The following is a 20,509-nucleotide window of genomic DNA, read 5'->3' on the forward strand; positions in this document are numbered from 1 at the left end:
GCCGCCGCAACAGTGGCCACGTGATATTATATGCTCTTCATAATCAGAAATAGAAAACAAATTTTCTAATGATGTCTTTTTGGCAGGTCTGATTGTTGGGGGTGGGGGGGAATTCCAAATAATAATTGTGGGTCTTCTGTCAAAAAATTGAATGTAATCAAAGTAGAGAGAGAGTAAAGTGGAAATCATCTGTCACACAGGCAGGGGGAGGGGTGAGATGGGGGGTATACTAGGGTTCTTGGTGTTGGACAATGTGCACTGGTGAAGGGATGGCTGTTTGATCATTGTATGACGGAGACTTAAACCTGAAAGCTTTGTAACTGTTTTTACAGTGATTCAATAAAAAAAAAAAGAAGGCTTTAGTTGTAACATCTTAGTATCTCTCAGACAAAGACTTAATGTTACTATGATGAGATGCAACAGTTTTCACTAATTTTCTTCTAAGGAAATACTTTTGGATTATTCTTTAACCATTTATTGGTAACAAAATAAATTATTGTGGGCTTGCTAATGGCCTACCGGAGTTCGATTCCTTCACCCCTCTGGGAGAGCCCGGCAACCTGCTGAGAGTATTTCGACCGCACAGAAGATCCTGGCTAGCTACCCGTGACGTATGCGATATGCCAGACACAGTAAAGAATTGTCACAATGGAGATGTTACTGGGCCCGCTTGAGCAAATCGACGAACAACGGGAGGACCGTGACCGTAACCGTGCTAATGGGGGCAGGATTGAGAGTGGTTGGGGAAATGCAGAGAATGGGGGGGAGAAGGTCACAGTGGTGGTGGGATTGGTGTTGGAATACTGAATGCCTGTAATGAATAATCACGAACAAGGTTGTAAACCATGGTGTTTGAATAAAGTGTGGAGAGAGACTCACAAATAAATCTCAGAAGAGATCAACAAGTGGCAGAGATGCCTCCAGACCCTGTGCCAGGCTGTACATCATATATCCAGGTCACCCCGGGGTGGGGGGCAGGTGAGTCTCAACATCGGCCCTAATAGAGCTCTGGGAGCTGAAAACCTCCAGAACCCAATCGCCACCATGCTCCCGGTTGATTTCCACAGGCTTGAACGAGCCTCATCCATAAGTGGGTCTGCTGAAAAACTCAGGTATGCAGGTTTTGTGACTGAAATCTCCAGGCTCTCACAAGTCATGGATGGGGGAACTCCCGCAATCCCCCTGTTTTTCTGGGAGTCTGGCAGTCACGCCCATGAACTGCCCCTAGCGCCATATAAGCTCAATAACTGGCCATGATCCGGAGACTTACAAATAAATCTCAGAAGAGATCAACAAGCTGTAGAGATGCCTCATGCCTCAGAACCCAAAGTCACCAGCCAGTTAAAAATTTAACTCTATTTAAAATTTTAGAATTCCTGGAGTTCATGGCTGCACTTGCAGCCACACAACTTCTCATACTTTATACCACTGATGTACCAAGAGGATTACACATTGGATAGAATGTAAGGTAGAAGGCAGCCAATCTCAATGAAAAAAAAATTAGCACACAATGTTCAATCTGTAACATGTTAGTAATCTCATACAAGGGCTCAATGGCACCAGGGTGAGATACAACAACCTTCACACACTCTTTTCTTAGGACACCTTTTTGATCATTTTTAGAGAATCACTCATAACAAGCAACACAGAATAAATTATTTAAGGCCTGCTATTGGGGCAGGCTTGGGTGGTGGTTGGGAAAATTCAAAATAATGGTGGCAGGATTGGTGTTGGAATATTGAACGTAATAAATTATTGGGAACAACCTTATAAAAATTAAATTAAATTTAAAAAATAAATAAAGTGGGGGAGGGGGAAGAAAGAAAGAAGCTGTGGGTGTGAGGCATGAATTGGGTTCCAGCTGAGTTTCTGTGCATTGCAGATTTCTTTTTGGCCCCATGGCAATCAGAACAGCCCAGAGCCACTCTGCCTGGCTTTGCTATTACGCTGAGATGCCATGAATCTAACAGAGGCACAGTGGCTGCTGTGAGCACTGCTGCTTCACCTTGACTCAGCACCCAGAGCTTGACAGATCGAGTGAGCTGCTGGGAGGGTATGATACTGAGTGGCTTGAGTTTACACATTTTCAGGTTCAGGATGAACAAAGGCCCCAGCACGAGTCCCACCTGCAAGTCTGAAGCGTGAGGAAGGGCTGGGGAGAGGGTCTTTTGGGGGCAAAGCTGCCCTCCTTGGAAAACACCCACTCTCCTGCCTCTGAAATGAGTCAGAGGGAGAGGATAAGCATGGAATGATTGCAGTCATTTGAGGCATATAAGGAAACATAGTAAGAAAAGAATACACAATGACAATTGTCCTGAAGCCAGGAGGATTGATCCTTAGCTGAAAGCTTGCCACAAGGGGGCAGGGATGTTAGGGCAGAGGAGGGACCTGTCATTTTTACCTTTATTGGATTTTGGACTAGATGAATAGTCTAGAGAAGACAACGTGTAATTCTCAGAAAGGTCTAGTAAGTAGTAGGATGTAAAAGTCTAATGAAGCACTGGGTTTGGTCCCCGGAGGCGCTTCAAAAGTGTGATTTGCAGTTTCAAATTAGACAGGCCTCCCTGTGGTCATGGAGGAATTCTTTGAAGTTCTAGGAATGTGTTTGCCCAGGGTTTGAATGCAAAGAGAACAGGGCCCCCGCTGGGGAGAGGAGCTGCCTTTAGTCAAAGGGGGTTGGAGAGAGAGGAGCAGAGGCGAGACCTGGGGAGGCCTGTCCAGACTTGCTGACTAAGGACAGGGATGCGCAAATGAAACAAGACTCAGAAGGGACCACTTATCCTGGGGCTGGCTCCGGAGGGTTTGTCTGATGGTTCATCCCCACCCCTGGAGTGTGACCAATGGCCCTGATGGCCCCCAACATGGCAACACTAATAAGGAGGGTCTAGTCCTCCACCCGCTTCTCTACATTGCAGGACTCAAGCTTGAACTGAGGGCGTTTGGGGTGAACTGACACTGGCCCATTGCACCCTTAATCAGGTAGATAAAAAGATCGGCAGTTGGGCTTGATGGAGATAACATTCAGTCTGTTGCTCTATCAGCCCACAAGCAACTGCTTAGACATGTCTTCATTTGAGGGTGTCCTGGGAAGCAGAGAAGGGGGTGTGTGGTGGAATTCAGGTCTTTTCAGACTCTTCCTTGCCTGTCCATGTAGCCCTGAGAACTGAATCTGAGGAGCCAATGCCAATGGCCCAGCAAGGATGCCTCCGAGCTTTCCTCTGGGACAAACCCACTGGCTCTGGGATATGGCATCGAAGTCAGGGCTTGCCTCTCTATGAGTGTCAGTGAGTATGGCTGCTACTTGGTGGATCCAAGATTTGATGCTTTTGGTTTTGATTGGGGGACACACCCGACAATGCTCAGAGGTTACTCCTGGACTTAGGAAATACTCCTACTGGTCCCCAGGGGGACCATTTAGGATGCCAGGGATTGAACCTGGATCCAGCATGGCACATAGAAAGCAAATGCCCTACTCGTCATACTATCTCAGCAGCCCCATAGAATCAAGTTTTGATATTTTGTTCAACATTGGCTTATAGCACTTGCTTTTATTTTTAAAAAAAGGTTGCTTTTTTGATCTGTATCAATAAATTTCTTGTTATTATTTTATTGGTGCTTGGGATTGAACTCCGGACCTCCTCAACGCAATGAGAGTATTCTATTGCAGAGCTCAAGCTCCATGACACTTCCTTTGTGGGGCATGCATTGAATTCTTACCCCTTTAACTTTGCTACCGAGGGCCAAATGAACACCTCACTCCTGTTCCTCTTAGTCCTAGACTCTTGAGAGATTGAGACAGAAATGAGCATCCCCAGAGTGTCTGAATGCTTCTCCAGGATGCTGCCTATTCCGACTGATCCCACATGAGCAGAAGGTATGCTGAGGTTGGCTCTAGATCAAAAATCGGAAACTGGGCCAGTTCTGCTCCTCAGACATGTCAAGACATTTTTGATCATCAAGACTAAGGGAAGAGCTATTGACTAAAGCAGGGATAGACCGAGGATTCAACAAAACTCTGCACCATGCTTCGTATACCAGGAATTACTTGGCTTTGGACAGTAATGGTGCAAGGTTGAGAACCTTGGCTGAAAAGCAAGAACAAAGGCTTTTACACTACAAGATGAGTGTAGGAGAGGGAGAGCCAGGTAAATAAAGGGGATACAGTTGGAGAGAGAAGGGTGAAAGAAGAGAGAAGGTCAAAGAGACGCTTAGTAGCTGAGAAGCCTTGGAAATTTAGCTCCTTGCTTCCTGTGAGATATATACATATATATAAAATACATACATATATATGAATATATATGGCTATATATGGTCTTTTGGGTCACACCCAGTGATGCATGGGGTTACTCCTTGTTCTGCACTCAGGTATTACTCCTGGCAGTGATCGAGGGACCATATGAGATGCCGGGAATAGAAGCGGGGTTGGCTGCATGCAAGGCAAACACCCTACCTGCTGTACTATCGCTCCAGCCCCATTCCTCTGCAATATTGGCTGGTCACTGACTGTCCCTCTCGATTCTCACTCTCCTATCTGGGATGGAGGACGATAACGTGAGCTTCCAAGGATGTGTTGGTTTGGGTCCACAGGAAGTAACTGGTCTACAGAAGACGTCAGGAGTCCTGAGGTTCCTCTGTAGCCTCTCCCACCTTTCCTCCATTATCCCACTCTCTGCTGAGACATCAGTCAGCGTCACTCCTGGGGTGAGTGGAAATTCAGGGGACACCTCAGGTGCAAGACACCCACAGATGGCAATAAGTCCCAGGAGGTAGGTTTCTATACATATCCCCTGGTATCAAAGCAGAAGTATGACAAGTAAGAAAATTTCTTTTTTCAAATAGTTTTTATGGAGCGATAGCACAGCGGTAGGGCGTTCGCCTTACACGCGGCCAACATGGCCGACCCGAGATCGATTCCTCCGCCCCTCTCGGAGAGCCTGGCAAGCTACCAAGAGTATTCGATATGCCAGACACAGTAACAACAAAGTCTCCAATGGAGACGTTACTGGGCCCGCTCGAGCAAATCGACGATCCAGGGGAGGGCCTTTACCTTTACCTTTTAATCACTTTGAGATAGACCCTTACAAAGCTGTTCATGACTAGAATCCAGTCTAACAGTATTTCAATACCCATCCCACCACAGTGTACATTTCTCAGCACCAGAGTCCCCAGTTTACTTTCCATCTCCCCCACTACCCCCACAATTAAGCAAATTTCTTATCAGTAACTCTGCCCCCTGTCCTGCAACTGGAGCAATCATAACAGCCTCTTCCCACTTCCCTAAAAGCTTAATATAAGGGTCCTCCCCGGGACCTCAGCAGGTATCTGTGCTGAGAGTGGACGCCTCAGATCGTTAGGTGAGTCCCCCCATCCCTTCATGCCCAGGGTGGAGAGTCCAGGGCTGGGAGGAAGCAGGAGCCCATGCATGGGGCCAACACCTTGGAGGCTTGTTCTCAGTACTGGTGAGGCTCCTTCAACCTCTGTCCTGGACGGAGCCAGTGGGGGTGCATGCTATGGATTCAGATTCTGGGGCGGGGGGTGGTAATTGCTGCTCCCAGGAGCACTGTGGCTGGTCCTAGGAGAAAGAGACTTATGTCTTGGTGCTGACGTCTCTGGGACCTGTTCCAGGTGCTACAGCAAAGAGTATGTCCATCGAAAGACAATGACACTCTTAAGTTTTGCCTTTAATCAACCAGCTATTGTTCTTGGTGCCAAGGAACTGTGCAGAGGCACTCGACACCTGCAAGGAGAGAAGCTGCTGTGACCCCTTCCCCGACTGGAGAGATGAAGGTGCTCCTGCTGCTGCCCCTCCTGCTGGGAGCTGTGTCTGCGCGCCACCTGGGTGAGTCCTGCCTGGCCTTCTCAGCCATTGCTCTCTCCTTGGGCTCCTGGGGAGACAGAGGCCTTCTCAGAGGTGCTTCTCACACCCCCAAAATACCGACCTGTGGGGTGAGGGTCTCACCTGTCTGGACACATGGGCCAAGAGATCTGGCTTTGCCCAAATATGGTTAGACCTTCCCAGTTTTGCCTCCACGTGGAGGCCCTAGAAAGACATGTGTGTATGTGTGTGTGAGTGTGTGTTTGTGTGTATTTATGCCTGTGCGTGTGTGTGAGTGTATGTCTGTGTGTATAACTGTGTGTGTGTGTGTGTGTGTGTGTGATACTGTCCATGGTCCTAGAAGAAGAGTCCAACCTGATGGCAGGTGACTTCTTCTTCAGGGGACAATGCCCCCCTTCCAGATTATCTGGACGACCAGGCCGACCTGAGCCAGAACCTGGACAGCTCCAGGGAGAAGAAGGGAGAGTTGGCACTGCATGGGGAGGAGATTCCATCAGGGGAAGAGGAGGCAGAGGCTTCTGACTGTCAAGACACTTTCGAGGATAAGGACAACCTGGATTCAGATGCTGCTGCGCCAGGGAACTTTGAGTGCCACAAGGAAGAGGACACAGTTCCAGTGCAGATTAATCCTGAGAGGCAGAACCGTCGCTATATATTAGTGAAGTTGCCCAGGACATTTTCTGAATCTCAGGTAAGCGGCAGAGAAACTTCTGGGAAGTTCCAGGGTAGGGTGTGTGTGTGTGTGTGTGTGTGTGTGTGTGTGTGTGTGTGTGTGTGTGTGTGTGTGTGTCTGTGCTTGAGTAGAAGAGAGGATTCAAGCATCTGTTTTCCCTTCTTCTGACTAGCAGTTCATCTAATCTGTGTGAGCAACTCTGTGTCTTCGTGAGGATTTGGTAAAGCACAGATCTCTGGCTTAACAGCTAGGTGTCTATACAAATAACACATTTCTGGGTGATGATAATGTTGGTGCTGTGCAAAGTGCACATGGGGACCCAGAGATACTCTGGGTCAGATGTCCCTGTGTGAAGCCCTGGCTTGGCCTTTCCTGGACAGTGTCCTTGCAGGCAACTTCACATTGTGTCAGCATTTTTAAAGAGAGGAGAGGTATTGCCAGCTGTAACCAGCATGAAGAAATGTGGCTGCAAGTTCCTAGACTCGGGATGAGAATGGACTGAGACCTGGAAAGTATCAGGAACAGTCCCAGAACCATGGCAAAACACTCCATAAATGGTGGCTGTAATTATTCTGGCCATTAATATTACTCCCTGCAAGATGCTCCTGACGACATGGGATGGAGGTAGTCCAGCGGATAGGGAGCTTGCCTGATTGTGGTTGAAGCTCTGGTGCCATATATGAGCCTGCCGTGTGTGATCCCAAAGGGCAAAGCCAGGAAGAAGCTTGAGTACAGCTGGTTGTGACCCCTAAACAGAACAAGAAAAGATGTTCTGGAAGACAGCCAGAAGGGAAAAAAATCTGAACTGGAACAATAATACAGTGAGGCATGCTCTTGCATTGCACGCAGCTGCCCCGGGTTCTATGGGCAGCATCTCGGGCACCACCAGGGGCAAGTCCTGAGCTCACAGCTAGAAGAAAGCTCTGAGCACAGGTGGGCATGACACAAACTCCAAAAATAAACATAAGAGCAATACATGGAACTGAGGGAAGACAAGCTAGTCCCTGGCTTCTGACAGGTAGCAGGACTCTAGAACTTTTCCTAGAGACCCAGGACCTGGGGAAACCAAGGGTCAATTCTCCAAGCCCTGTCCTCTTCTCTCTGCAGGAAACGTGCAAGAGGTGCTACGGGGGCAACCTTGTTTCCATCCACGATATCAATACCAATAATCGACTCAGGAGTTTGGCCAGCAAGATTAACCGAGGCCAGGTCTGGATCGGAGTCAGCATCTCTCAGTGGGTAAGTGAGCACCCACCTCATAGGGACAGGAAATTCTTTATGACAGCCCCTAGGATGCCCCCGTGCACCCCTGCAGCTGATATGATGACAGCAGCAGGCAGGGGTGCTCTGTCTCAGGAGAATCCCGCTCTGGGCACCTCTCTCTTTCCAAAGTCCCATCAAATGACTTCATGTTCGTCACTTGACTCTGCCGAGGACTGGCACAATAGATGGTGGGTGGTTCCAGGTCCAGCTTCCCTTCCCTCTGCCTTCTCACTTTGCCCACACAGCTGGTGGCTAAACATTCATGCATGTTCCAGGAATTGACTAGCTCCCTGGGAGCTTCTGTTCCCCTAAGGGTCCTTCTCTCCGAGTTTGTGATGGCACACGAGTAAGAGCCCAGTTGTTTTCTACTCAATGTGCTCATACGCAAGCAGTACCAGCATGCCCAGGTGGCTGATTAGGAATGTCCAACCCTAGCAGGGCCCTACTCCCAAACACCCTAAACCCGAACCTGTATTTTCATAAGACCCCCAGGAAACTTGGGTGTGTATTGAACCCCGTGAAGGCTGCGTAGTCCCTTGGGGCTGATGGGTCTCCACGTATATGTCCCTGGTCGAGTGAGTGTCCTCAGATGAGCTCATTCACAGACTGAGTGTCCAGAATGGAGACAGTGCTCTGACCAGGCATTCTCTGTGGCCACCAGAGAAACAGTAGCTGTTACCTTGAAAAGGTTGGTCCTCTGACCAGACTATTTTTCCTTTAGTACCAGTGCAATAGATATACATGGGCAGATGGGAGCCGTTGGGATTATTCTCACTGGGCCGCAGGACAGCCAGGGAGTGGAACAGGAAACTGTGTGACCCTGTGTACCCCAGGTAAGGGGATGGACGCCAGGTGAGGGTGTGGTGGTGGTGGTGGTGGGAGGATGACTCTGACCTGTTGCCCCTCTGAGCTGCCTGGTCACACGCCCTAACCCAGGTCCTGCCCACATTGGAGAAGCAGCAGGTGGCTCTGAGGACTGACTGGGCTTCCCGTGGCAGAGAGCCAAGAAGCTTGATGGGCAGGGGGCAGAGGCCAAGTGGCCTTCTTCCTTCTCCCAGCAGAGCTCAACCCTGGGCCTGGGGAACAGGATGGGTCAACTCTTTCCTCTGAGCCTCAGGGGACAAGAGTGAAGGAATGATGTGACAGGCAGAGCAGCTGGCAGAAAGGGAGGTGTGGGTCAGGGCTGAGGCAAAAGGTGGGAATAGGGCATGGCTGGCAAGTTGCTAGCCATTGTAGAGAGGTGTGGACGCCAGAGATGAGGAGGTTCAAGAAGTGGCTGAATCCATATGGATGGGGTCAGGCTTCTCTTGCCAGCTGAGATAGTCAAGTGCTTACCCCACCCTATCTCAGTGTCCCAATGGACGCAATGGTAAGATAGCACCAAGTCTATCAGGGGTCAGCATGAAGATGAAAGTTTGTGTCTGCAGAGAGACCTCCTTCCAGGAAGAGCTCAGTGATCTGCTGCATTAGATGGGGCCGAGGAATGAAGGTGGGAAGTCTTCAGTAGAGACTGTGAGCCAGCTGAAATCTCTGTGTGCTCTGTTGCTAGATGGCGTTTGGAAGCGAGCTCAATGCACAACGCAGCTGCCCTTCATCTGCTCTGCCTAAGCAGTGGTTCCAGTTCCTGTTCCAGCAGTTCCGGTTCCGGTCCCACCTCCCTGCCCTGGAGCTTCCTCCCTCTCACTGTCCTGGGGCACTTGGCTCCATCCCTCAGCTTTCCATCAATCTAATAAAGGCTCTCTCAGCAGTTCCTGACTCATTTGTTCAATTGCTGATTTTGAAACTCCATTCCCTGGAAAACCCTAGATGTACTTCCTTCCACCATGTGGTGGAGGCTGGGGAAGGTGTCTGAGGCATTTACCTTTAGTGCCATCAGCATGCAGGACATGGAGAAAGAGACCATTTTGGTCTCCCCAAAGGGAGTTTCAAGGATTACACACTCAGGGGAGAAGAACTGACCTTTCTACATTGTTGACATTCAGAGTGTTATATGCATGGTGGGGCAGTGATTTTTCCTGCGTGTGTGAGGCAGGTAGGGGAATGAATCAAGAATTCTGTTGTGAAAGTCAGAAAAATACTATGGCTTGCCTTGTACAGGGCCGACCTGGGTTTGATCCCCACCACCTCCACCTGGTCACCCCAAGTCCTACCAGGAATGATCCCTGAGTGCAAAGCCTGAAATATGTTTTGGCACTGCTAAATGTGTCTCTTAAGGCCCCCAAAGGAATTCTCTTGGGGGAACTGGTGATTTAGGACAGCCAGCAAGGATACCAACCTGGTTCAATCCTCGGAACTGCATATGGTCCCCTTGCATAGCCAGCAGGGACCTCGAATGTAGAGTCACAAGTAAACCCTAAACGCTGTCAGCTATGGCACAACTCCTCCCCCATAGACATCATGAGTATCACTGCAGCACTGTCCTCCCAGTGTTCATCCTTTTGCTCGAGCGGGCACCAGTAAATAAAATCTCCATTGTAAGACTTGTTACTGATTTGGCATGTTGAATATGCCACAGGGAGCTTGCCAGACACTGCCATGGGGGTGGGATAGTCTCAGTAGTTTGCCAAGTTTTCTAAGAGGGACAGAGGAATTGAACCCGGGTCGGCTATGTGCAAGGCAACGCCTACCCGCTGTGCTATTGCTATTGCTCTGGTAATAGTTAAAAATAATTGTTAAATGTTACAATAGTTGTAGCACTGTCCTCCCGTTCATCTTTTTGCCTGAGTGGGCACCCGTAACGTCTCCAACGTGAGACTTGTTAATGTTTTTGGCATACTGAATATGCCACGGGTAGTTTTCCAGGCTTTGCTGTGCAGACAGGATACTCTCAGTAGCTTGCCGGGCTCTCTGAGAGGGGTGGAGGAATAGAACCCGGGTCGGCCACGTGCAAGTCAAAGGCCCTATCTGCTCTGCTATGGCTCCAGCCCATGATTAGTACTATAAGCTAATATTAACTGGTTCAAAATTTCATTTTTTTCATTTCATCATCCTGTTATTCGTCGATTGCCTCGAGCAGGCCCCAGTAACGTCTCTTTCATCCTAGCCCTGAGATTATATTCAAGGCTTTTTAGGAGAATGAGACCCATCATTGTTACTGGTATTTGGCATATTTGGTACGCCACAGGGAGTTTGCCAGACTCTGCCCTGTGGGCAGGCTACATTCGAGAGCCTGCAAGTTTGTCCAAAGTAGGAATGAGATAATAAGATGTCATAAAAAAGATGTCCTGATAAGAGTTTGCGCGGCCGCAAATGCGGCCGCACGGTTCCAAAAGCTGAATTTTATAGTCTCTGAGTCTTGGCCGTTGATGGGATTACAAGGCGCCAGGGGGCCAGGTGGTGGGTGTGACCCCCGCCTACTGGAATTTGGAGGATCTGGGTGGAGGATGCTCGGCCCGAATCCGAGTAGGCTTGGAGATCTTGGCCCCGGAACCCACGTGGCTTTGTCCCTCTGCCAGTACCTTCATGTGTGCCGAGAGTGGTCTCAGCATGGTGGTGGCTGGTCCTGGAGGTCTTCGGCTGCCGAAGCCCTGGTCAGGGGGGGCGGGGCGGGGGGAGGAAAGCTCAACCCGCTCCACTCCCAGGGTTGATGGGAGGGGTTCAAAATAATCTCTTTAAAAAACAATTGCAAACAATTCACTCTTTTGATCCAAATTATATAGAGTTTGTAAAACTTTATCATTTTGCATATCAGCCTGAACAGCCTTTCCTCCTTTGTTAGCATCCGTAAAGAATGTAACTGCTGCTTTAATAGGTTTAGCTTTTATAATGCTAGGCCAAATCCAATTCATAAATTTAAGAAATTGAAACATCTTTGGCTTTGGAAAGCTGTTATACATTTTGCTCAAATAATCAGTAGAAGCAAGTTGCCAATTCTCATCAAGTTCCCATAGTGCTTGAATTTGTTCATTGGTCAATGGCACAATAATTTCAGCAGGATCACTCCCTGTTGTCTAGTTCTTTTTCTTCCTTTTAGAATTATTTGAGATATTTTATACACATAAGTGGCTAGTTTTTTAGCAGGCTTATGATGTAAAAAACTCCATTCCACACTATTACTTCCTTGTACCAGAATGCCAGTGGGAGAATGTGATGTACACAACACTATCAGATTTAAATTTTCTAAAGAATCAATTCTATCTAGCTGAGTCTTATTTACAATTTCCTCAATTAATTCCAGTTCCCATTCACTGCAGTGCTGAGTTGCCTCGGGCTGTTAAGAGAAGAATCAGAGCTGGAGTGATAGCACAGTGGGTGTGGTGTTTGCCTTGAGTGCGGCCGACCCAGGTTCAATTCCCAGCATCCCATATGGTCCCCTGAGCACCACCAGGAATAATTCCTGAGTGTATGAGCCAGAAGTAATCTCTGTGCATTGCTGAGTGTGACCCAAAAAGAAAAAAAAAGTTGACTTAAAAGGGGCTGGAGCGATAGCACAGTAGGTAGGGCATTTGCCTTGCACACGGCCAATCTGGGTTCAATTACCAGCATCCCATATGGTACCCCGAGCTCCACCAGGAGTGACTCCTGAGTTCAGAGCCAGGAGTAACCCGTGCTCTTTGCTGGATGTGACACAAAAAGAAAAAAAAAAGTTGACTAAAAGGGGCTGGAGCGATAGCACAGCCAGTAGTGAGTTTGCCTTGCATAGAGCCGACCCGGGTTCGATTTCCAGCATCCTATATGGTCCCCGAAGCACCGCCAGGAGTGATTCCTGAGTGCAGAGCCAGGAGTTTCCCCTGTGCATCGCCGGGTGTGACCTCAAGCCAAAAAAAAGAAGAATCACTGGGCCTGGAGTGGTAGCACAGAAGGTAGGGCATTTGCCTTGCATGAGGCTGACCCAGGTTCGATTCCCCAGCATCCCATATGGTATGCTGAGCACCGCCAGGAGTAATTCCTGAGTGCAGAGCCAGGAGCTACCCCTGTGCATTGCACAGGGATGCGATGCATAGTTAAAATAGCTAAATAGTTAAAAATAATTGTGATGGAACCATGAGAGTCTGTGTGGACAGCCACATGGAGGGAGGAAGGTGTCCAGTGTCTGAGTTCAGTGAGAGACAATGAAGACTCTCACTTCTAAGATGTGTTCCACAAAACATTCCCAGGAGAATGTCTATTTCTCCTAACCCTCCCACCCCTCTCCTCCATACCCACACCCACTATCAAGGGGGAGCTGCTTCCCAGGTAACAGAGTGACTCCCATTCTGCATCTACAGTTCTAGTTTCTGGCCTCCTCTGCTGCCCTGGTGATTTATCCTGGAGAGCGGACACGGAGGGAGAACCTCAAAGGTTCTTTGGAACCAAGAAGAGGTGAGGATAGATGTGTCCAGAAGCCAAAGAGACCTGGGAGACAGGAGGCTCTTAATCTATACTTGGTGGTCTCCCTGGGTCACTGCCCCCAGTAGGAGACTCCAGTCCCTATGCAGGACCTTTCCTCACATACTGCAATTTTCTTTTGTTTGCTTGTTTTGGGTCATCCCTGATGGTACTTGGGGGCCATCTTTGGATCTGTGCTCAGGAATGACCCTGGATGGCACTCATATGTAGTCCTGGGGATTCATATCAGAGCCAAGGCAAAGGGAACCTCATGCAAGGCAAGTGCCTGCCCTCCTGCACTATCGCCCAGGCTCCTTTTCACCATCTTTTCTTGGGCCTCCACTTCAACCATTAGATATTTACTCATATGGTTATTTTAGACCTTATAGTCTCAACTAGCCCTTGATTCTAAGGAAAAAATCCACAGGAGCCATCTCTGGGAGACTGATGGGTGAATTAATGAAGAATAGATCTGCTAGCAGAAAGGGAGGGATATTTGTAATAGTGGGTGTGGGGGAGTGGAAGGGCTAGGAATGGTTGTGGAGGGAAACTATAGAAAGGAGACAATGAAGGAGGAATGCATTTCCTCCTCCCCAGGAGATCAGTATTTCCCAGGATCCCTGGCTGGCAGCTGAGCCTGGTTGCTCCTTAGCTGAAAGCTTGCCACAGTGGGGGCAGGGAGGTTATGGCAGAGAAGGGAACTTTTGTTTTTACCTTTACTGAATTTTGGACTAGATGAGTAGTCTAGAGAAGGAAACATGTACTTTTCAGAAAGATCTAGTAAGTAGTAGGATGTGGATGTAAAAGACTAATGAAGCCCTGGGGTGTGACCAATGGCCCTGATGGCCCCCAAGATGGTGGCAATAATGAGGAGGGTCTAGCCCTCCACCCCCTTCTCTACTCTGCAGGGCTCGAGTTTGAACTGAGGGCATTTGGGGTGAACTGACACTGGCCCATTGCACCCCTAATCAGGTAGATAAAGAGATCGACAGTTGGGCTTGATGAAGATAACAGTCTGTTGCTCTATTAGCCCACAAGCAACTGCTTAGACATGTCTTCATTTGCGGGTGTCCTGGAAGCAGGGTGTGTGTGTGGTGGAGTTCAGGTATTTCCACACTCTTCCTTAACTCTCCCTGCTGCCCTGAGAGCTGGAATCTGACGAGCCAATCCCCATGGCCCAGCAAGGATGCCTTTGAGCTTTCCTCTGGGACAAATCCACTGGCTCTGGGATATGGCATCTAAGTCAGGGCTTGCGTTTCTATGAAGGTCAGTGAGTATGGCTGCTACTTGGTGGATTCAAGATTTGATGCTTTGTTTTTGATTGGGGGCCACACCCGACAATGCTCAGAGATTACTCCTGGCTCTGCACTTAGAAATTACTCCTGTTGGTGCCCAGGGGGACCATTCAGTATGCCGGGGATTGAACCTGGGTCCAGCATGGCACATAGAAAGCAAATGCCCTACTAGTCATACTATCTCAGCAGCCCCATCGAATCAAGTTTTGATATTTTGTTCAACATCGGCTTATAGCACTTGCTTTTATTTTAAAGAAAGGTTGCTTTTTTAATCTGTATCAATGAATTTTTGGTTATTATGTTTAATGACACTGGGGATTGAACGCAGGGCCTCATCCACGCAGTGAGAGTATTCTACGGCAGAGCTCAAGCTCCATGACAATTCCTTTGTGGGGCATGCACTGAATTCTTACCCCTTTAACTTTGCAACCAAGGGCCAAATGAACACCTCACTCTTGTTCCTCTTAGTCCGACGGTTGAGAGATGGAGTCAGATATGGGGTGAAGAGAGCATCCCCCAGAGTGTCTAAATGTTTCTCCAGGGTACTGTGCATTCTGACTGTTGACATATGATTAGAAGGTACGTTGGAGGTTGGCTCTAAATCAAAAATCGGCAACTGGGCCAGTTCTGTTCCTGAGACATATCAAGACATTTTTTATTTTCACGACTAAGGGAGGAGCAATTGACAGCTAAAGCAGGGAGAGACCGAGGATTCTACTAAACTCTGCACCATGCTTCGTATACTAGGAATTACTTGGCTTCAGATAGTAATGGTACAAGGTTGAGAACCTTGGTTAAAAAGCAAGAACAAAGGCTTTTACACTACAAGATGAGTGTAAGAGAGGGAGAGCCAAGGAAATAAAGGGGATACAGTTGGAGAGAGAAGGGTGAAAGAAGAGCGAAGGTCAAAGACAGGTTTAGTAGCTGAGAAGCCTTGGAAATTTAGCTCCCTGCTTCCTGTGATATATATATATATAATACATACATATATATGAATATATATGGCTATATATGGTCTTTTGGGTCACACCCAGCGATGAATGGGGTTACTCCCGGTTCTGCACTCAGGAATTACTCCTGGCAGTGATCGACGGACCATATGAGATGCTGGGAATAGAAGCGGGGTTAGCCGCATGCAAGGCAAACACCCTACCTGCTGTACTATCGCTCCAGCCCCATTCCTCTGCTATATTGACTGGTCACTGTCCCTCTCGATTCTCACTGTCCTATCTGGGATGGAGGACGATAATGTGAGCTTCCAAGGATGTGTTGGTTTGAGTCCACAGGAAGTAACTGGTCTACAGAGGACGTCAGGAGTCCTGAGGTTCCTCTGTAGGCCTCTCCCACCTTTCCTCCATTATCCCACTCTCTGCTGAGACATCAGTCAGCGTCACTCCTGGGGTGAGTGGAAATTCAGGGGACACCTCAGGTGCAAGACACCCTCAGATGTCAATAAGTCCCAGGAGGTAGGTTTCTATACATATCCCCTGGTATCAAAGCAGAAGTATGACAAGTAAGAAAATTTCTTTTTTTAAATAGTTTTTATTTATTCACTTTGAGATAGACCCTTACAAAGCTGTTCATGACTAGAATCCAGTCTAACAGTATTTCAATACCCATCCCACCACAGTGTACATTTCCCAGCACCAGAGTCCCCAGTTTACTTTCCATCTCCCCCACCACCCCCACAATTAAGCAAATTTCTTATCAGTAACTCTGCCCCCTGTCCTCCACCTGGAGCAATCATAACAGCCTCTTCCCACTTCCCTAAAAGCTTAATATAAGGATCCTCCCCGGGACCTCAGCAGGCAGCTGTGCTGAGAGTGGATGCCACGGATGCTTAGGTGAGTCCCCCCATCCCTTGATGCCCAGGGTGGAGAGTCCAGGGCTGGGAAGAAGCAGGAGCCCATGAGGCCAAACCTTGGAGGCTTGTTCTCAGTACTGGTGAGGCTCCTTCAACCTCTGTCCTGGACGGAGCCAGTGGGGGTGCATGCTATGGATTCAGATTCTGGGGCGGGGGGTGGTAATTGCTGCTCCCAGGAGCACTGTGGCTGGTCCTGGGAGAAAGAGACTTATGTCTTGGTGCTGACGTCTCTGGGACCTGTCCCAGGTGCTACAGCAAAGGGTATGTCCATCGAAAAAAAATGACACTCTTAAGTTTTGCCTTTAATCAACCAGCTATTGTTCTTGGTGCCAAGGAACTGTGCAGAGTCACTCGACACCTGCAAGGAGAGAAGCTGCTGTGACCCCTTCCCCGACTGGAGAGATGAAGGTGCTCCTGCTGCTGCCCCTCCTGCTGGGAGCTGTCTCTGCGCGCCACCTGGGTGAGTCCTGCCTGGCCTTCTCAGCCATTGCTCTCTCCTTGGGCTCCTGGGGAGACAGAGGCCTTCTGAGAGGTGCTTCTCACACTCCCAAAATACCGACCTGTGGGTTGATGGTCTCACCCGTCTGGACACATGGGCCAAGAGATCTGGCTTTGCCGTAGTATGGTTAGACACTCCCAGTTTTGCCTCTATGTGGAGGCCCTCGAAAGACATGTGTGTGTGTGTGTGTGTGTGTGTGTGTGTTTGTGTGTATTTATGCCTGTGTGTGTGTGAGAGAGCGTATGTCTGTGTGTATATCTGTGTGTGTGTGTCTAATACTGTCCATGGTCCTAGAAGCAGAGTCCAACCTGATGGCAGGTAACTTTTTCTTCAGGGGACAATGCCACCCCTCCAGATTATCTGGACAACCAGGCTGACCTGAGCCAGAATCTGGACAGCTCCGGGGAGAAGAAGGGAGAGTTGGCACTGCATGGGGAGGAGATTCCATCAGGGGAAGAGGAGGCCAAGGCTTCTGACTTTCAAGACACTTTCGAGGATAAGGACGACCTGGATTCAGACCTTGCTGCCTCGTGGAACGTTGAGTGCCCCAAGAAAGAGGACATAGTTCAAGAGGATGTCAATCCTCACAAGGAGCCCCGTCAATATATATTAGTGAGGTCTCCCAAGACATTTTCTGCATCTCAGGTAAGCGGCAGAGAAACTTCGGGAAAGTTCCAGGCTAGGGTGTGTGTGTGTGTGTGTGTGTGTGTGTGTGTGCTTAAGTAGAAGAGAGGATTCGAGCATCTGTTTTTCCTTCTTCTGACTAGCAGTTCATCTAATCTAGTGTGAGCAACTCTGTGTCTTGGTGAGGTTTTGGTAAAGCACAGATCTCTAGCTTAACAGCTTGGTGTCTGTACATATAACACATTTCTGGGTGATGATAATGTTGGTGCTGTGCAAAGTGCACATGGAGACCCAGAGACAAACACAAAAGGCCTCTGGGTCAGATGTCCCTGTGTGAAGCCCTGGCTTGGCCTTTCCTGGACAGTGTCCTTGCAGGAAATTTCACATTGTGTCTGCATTTGTAAAGAGAGGAGAGGTAGCGCCAGCTGTAACCAGCATGAAGAAATGTGGCTGCCAGTTGCTAGACTCAGGATGAGAATGGACTGAGATCTGGAAAGTATCAGGAACAGTCCCAGAGCCATGGCAAAACACTCCGTAAGTGGTGGCTGTAATTATTCTGGCCATTAATATTACTCACTGCAAGATGCTCCTGATGACATGGGATGGAGGTAGTCCAGCGGATAGGGAGCTTGCCTGATTGTGGTTGAAGCTCTGGTGCCATTCATGAGCCTGCCGTGTGTGATCCCAAAGGGCAAAGCCAGGAAGAAGCTTGAGTACAGCTGGTTGTGACCCCTAAACAGAACAAGAAAAGATGTTCTGGAAGACAGCCAGAAGAGAAAAAAATCTGAACTGGAACAATAATACAGTGAGGCATGCTCTTGCATTGCACGCAGCTGCCCCGGGTTGTATGGGCAGCATCTCGGGCACCACCAGGGGCAAGTCCTGAGCTCACAGCTAGAAGAAAGCTCTGAGCACAGGTGGGCATGGCACAAACTCCAAAAATAAACATAAGAGCAATACATGGAACTGAGGGAAGACAAGCTAGTCCCTGGCTTCTGACAGGTAGCAGGACTCTAGAACTTTTCCTAGAGACCCAGGACCTGGGGAAATCAAGGGTCAACTCTCCAACCCTTGTCCTCCTCTCTCTGCAGGAAATGTGCAAGAGGTGCTACAGGGGTAACCTTGTTTCCATCCACGATATCAATACCAATAATCAACTCAGGACGTTGGCCAGCAGGATTAACCAAGGCCAGGTCTGGATCGGAGTCAGCATCTCTCAGTGGGTAAGTGAGCACCCACCTCATAGAGACAGGAAATTATTATTTTTTTTTGCATTTTTGGGTCACACCCGGCAATGCAAAGGAGTTACTCCTGGTTTATACACTCATGAATCACTCCTGGCGGTGCTCGGGGGACCATATGGGATGCTGGGAATCGAACATGGGTCGGCAGTGTGCAAGGCAAACGCCCTACCTGCTGTGGTATTGCTCCAGCCCCGAAGAAAATTCTTTATGACAGCCCCTAGGATGCCCCTGTGCACCCCTGCAGCTCATATGATGACAGCAGCAGGCAGGGGTGTTCTGGCTCAGAGAACCCCGCTCTGGGCACCCCTCTCTTTCCAAAGTCCCATCAAGTGACTTCATGTTCGCCCCTTGACATCTGCCGAGGACTGGCACAATAGATGGTGGGTGATTCCAGGTCCAGTTCCCCTTCCCTCTGCGATCTCATTTTGCCCACACAGCTGGTGGCTAAATATTCATGCATATTCCAGGAATTGACTAGCTCCTTGGGAGCTTCTGTTCCCCTAAGGGACCTTCTCTCCGAGTTTGTGATAGCAGATGAGTAAGAGCCCAGATGTTTTCTACTCAGTGTGCTCACAGGCCAGCAGTACCAGAGTGCCCATGGTTAGGAATGTCCAACCCTAGCAGGGCACTACTCCCAAACACCCTAAACCCGAACCTGTATTTTCATAAGACCCCCAGGAAACTTGGGTGTGTAGTGAACCCCGTGAAGGCTGCATGGTCCCTTGGGGCTGATGGGTCTCCACGTATATGTCCCTGGTCGAGTGAGTGTCCTCAGATGAGCTCATTCACAGACTGAGTGTCCAGAATGGAGACAGTGCTCTGACCAGGCATTCTCTGTGGCCACCAGAGAAACAGTAGCTGTTACCTTGAAAAGGTTGGTCCTCTGACGAGACTATTTTTCCTTTAGTACGAGTGCAGAAAATATACATGGGCAGACGGAAGCCCTTGGGATTTTTCTCACTGGGCCCCAGGACAGCCAGGGAGTGGAACAGGAAATTGTGTGACCCTGTCCACCCGAGGTAAGAGGATGGACGCCAGGTGAGGGTGTGATGGTGGTGGTGGTGGGAGGATGACTCTGACCTGTTGCCCCTCTGAGCTGCCTGGTCACACGCCCTAACCTAGGTCCTGCCCACATTGGAGAAGCAGCAGGTGGCTCTGAGGACTGACACTGGGTTTCCCGTGACAGAGAGCCAAGCAGCTTGATGGGCAGGGGGCAGAGGCCAAGTGGCCTTCTCCCTTCTCCCAGCAGAGCTCAGCCCTGGGCCTGGGGAACAGGATGGGTCAACTCTTTACTTTGAATCACAGGGGACAAGAGTGAAGGAATGATGTGACAGGCAGAGCAGCTGGCAGAAATGCAGGTGTGGGTCAGGGCTGAAGGCAAGAGGTGGGAATAGGGCCTGGCTGGCAGGTTGCCACCCATTGTAGAGAGTGTGGACGCCAGAGATGAGGAGTTTCGAGAAGTGGCTGAGTTCATACGGGTAGGGTCAGGCTTCCAAATCCTGGCTCTTGCCAGCTGAGATAGTCAAGTGCTTACCCCACCCTATCTCAGTGTTCCTATGGGTGCAATGGGAAGCTAGCACCAAGTCTATCAGGGGTCAGCATGAGGATGTAAGTTTGAGTCTGCAGAGAGACCTCCTTCCAGGAAGAGCTCAGTGATCTGCTGCATTAGCTGGGGCCGAGGAATGAAGGTGGGAAGTCTTCAGTAGAGACTGTGAGCCAGCTGAAATCTCTGTGTGCTCTGTTGCTAGATGGCGTTTGGAGGCGAGCTCAATGCACAACGCTGCTGCCCTACATCTGCTCTACCTAAGCAGTGGTTCCAGTTCCTGTTCCAGCAGTTCCGGTTCCGGTCCCACCTCCCTGCCCTGGAACTTCCTCCCTCTCACTGTTCTGGGGCACTTGGCTCC

The 20,509-nt window shown here is 49.2% G+C and overlaps 1 protein-coding gene across 1 annotated transcript in view; it reads left to right on the forward strand.

Annotated features, from left to right (window-relative positions):
• The window catches only part of LOC130041858 (proteoglycan 3-like), a 43,082-nt gene that overhangs the window by 18,355 nt on the left and 4,218 nt on the right, over positions 1 to 20,509 (forward strand). Inside the window, exons 2-5 of the mRNA XM_056134145.1 lie at positions 6,217 to 6,527; positions 7,617 to 7,748; positions 8,494 to 8,605; positions 17,093 to 17,382. Coding sequence (XP_055990120.1) covers positions 6,217 to 6,527; positions 7,617 to 7,748; positions 8,494 to 8,605; positions 17,093 to 17,382 — 845 coding nt within the window. The remainder of the gene's footprint in view (positions 1 to 6,216; positions 6,528 to 7,616; positions 7,749 to 8,493; positions 8,606 to 17,092; positions 17,383 to 20,509) is intronic.

The sequence above is a fragment of the Sorex fumeus genome, unplaced genomic scaffold (assembly GCF_029834395.1).
Source record: "Sorex fumeus unplaced genomic scaffold, SorFum_2.1 ptg000007l, whole genome shotgun sequence".
Classification (NCBI taxonomy): Eukaryota; Metazoa; Chordata; class Mammalia; order Eulipotyphla; family Soricidae; genus Sorex; species Sorex fumeus.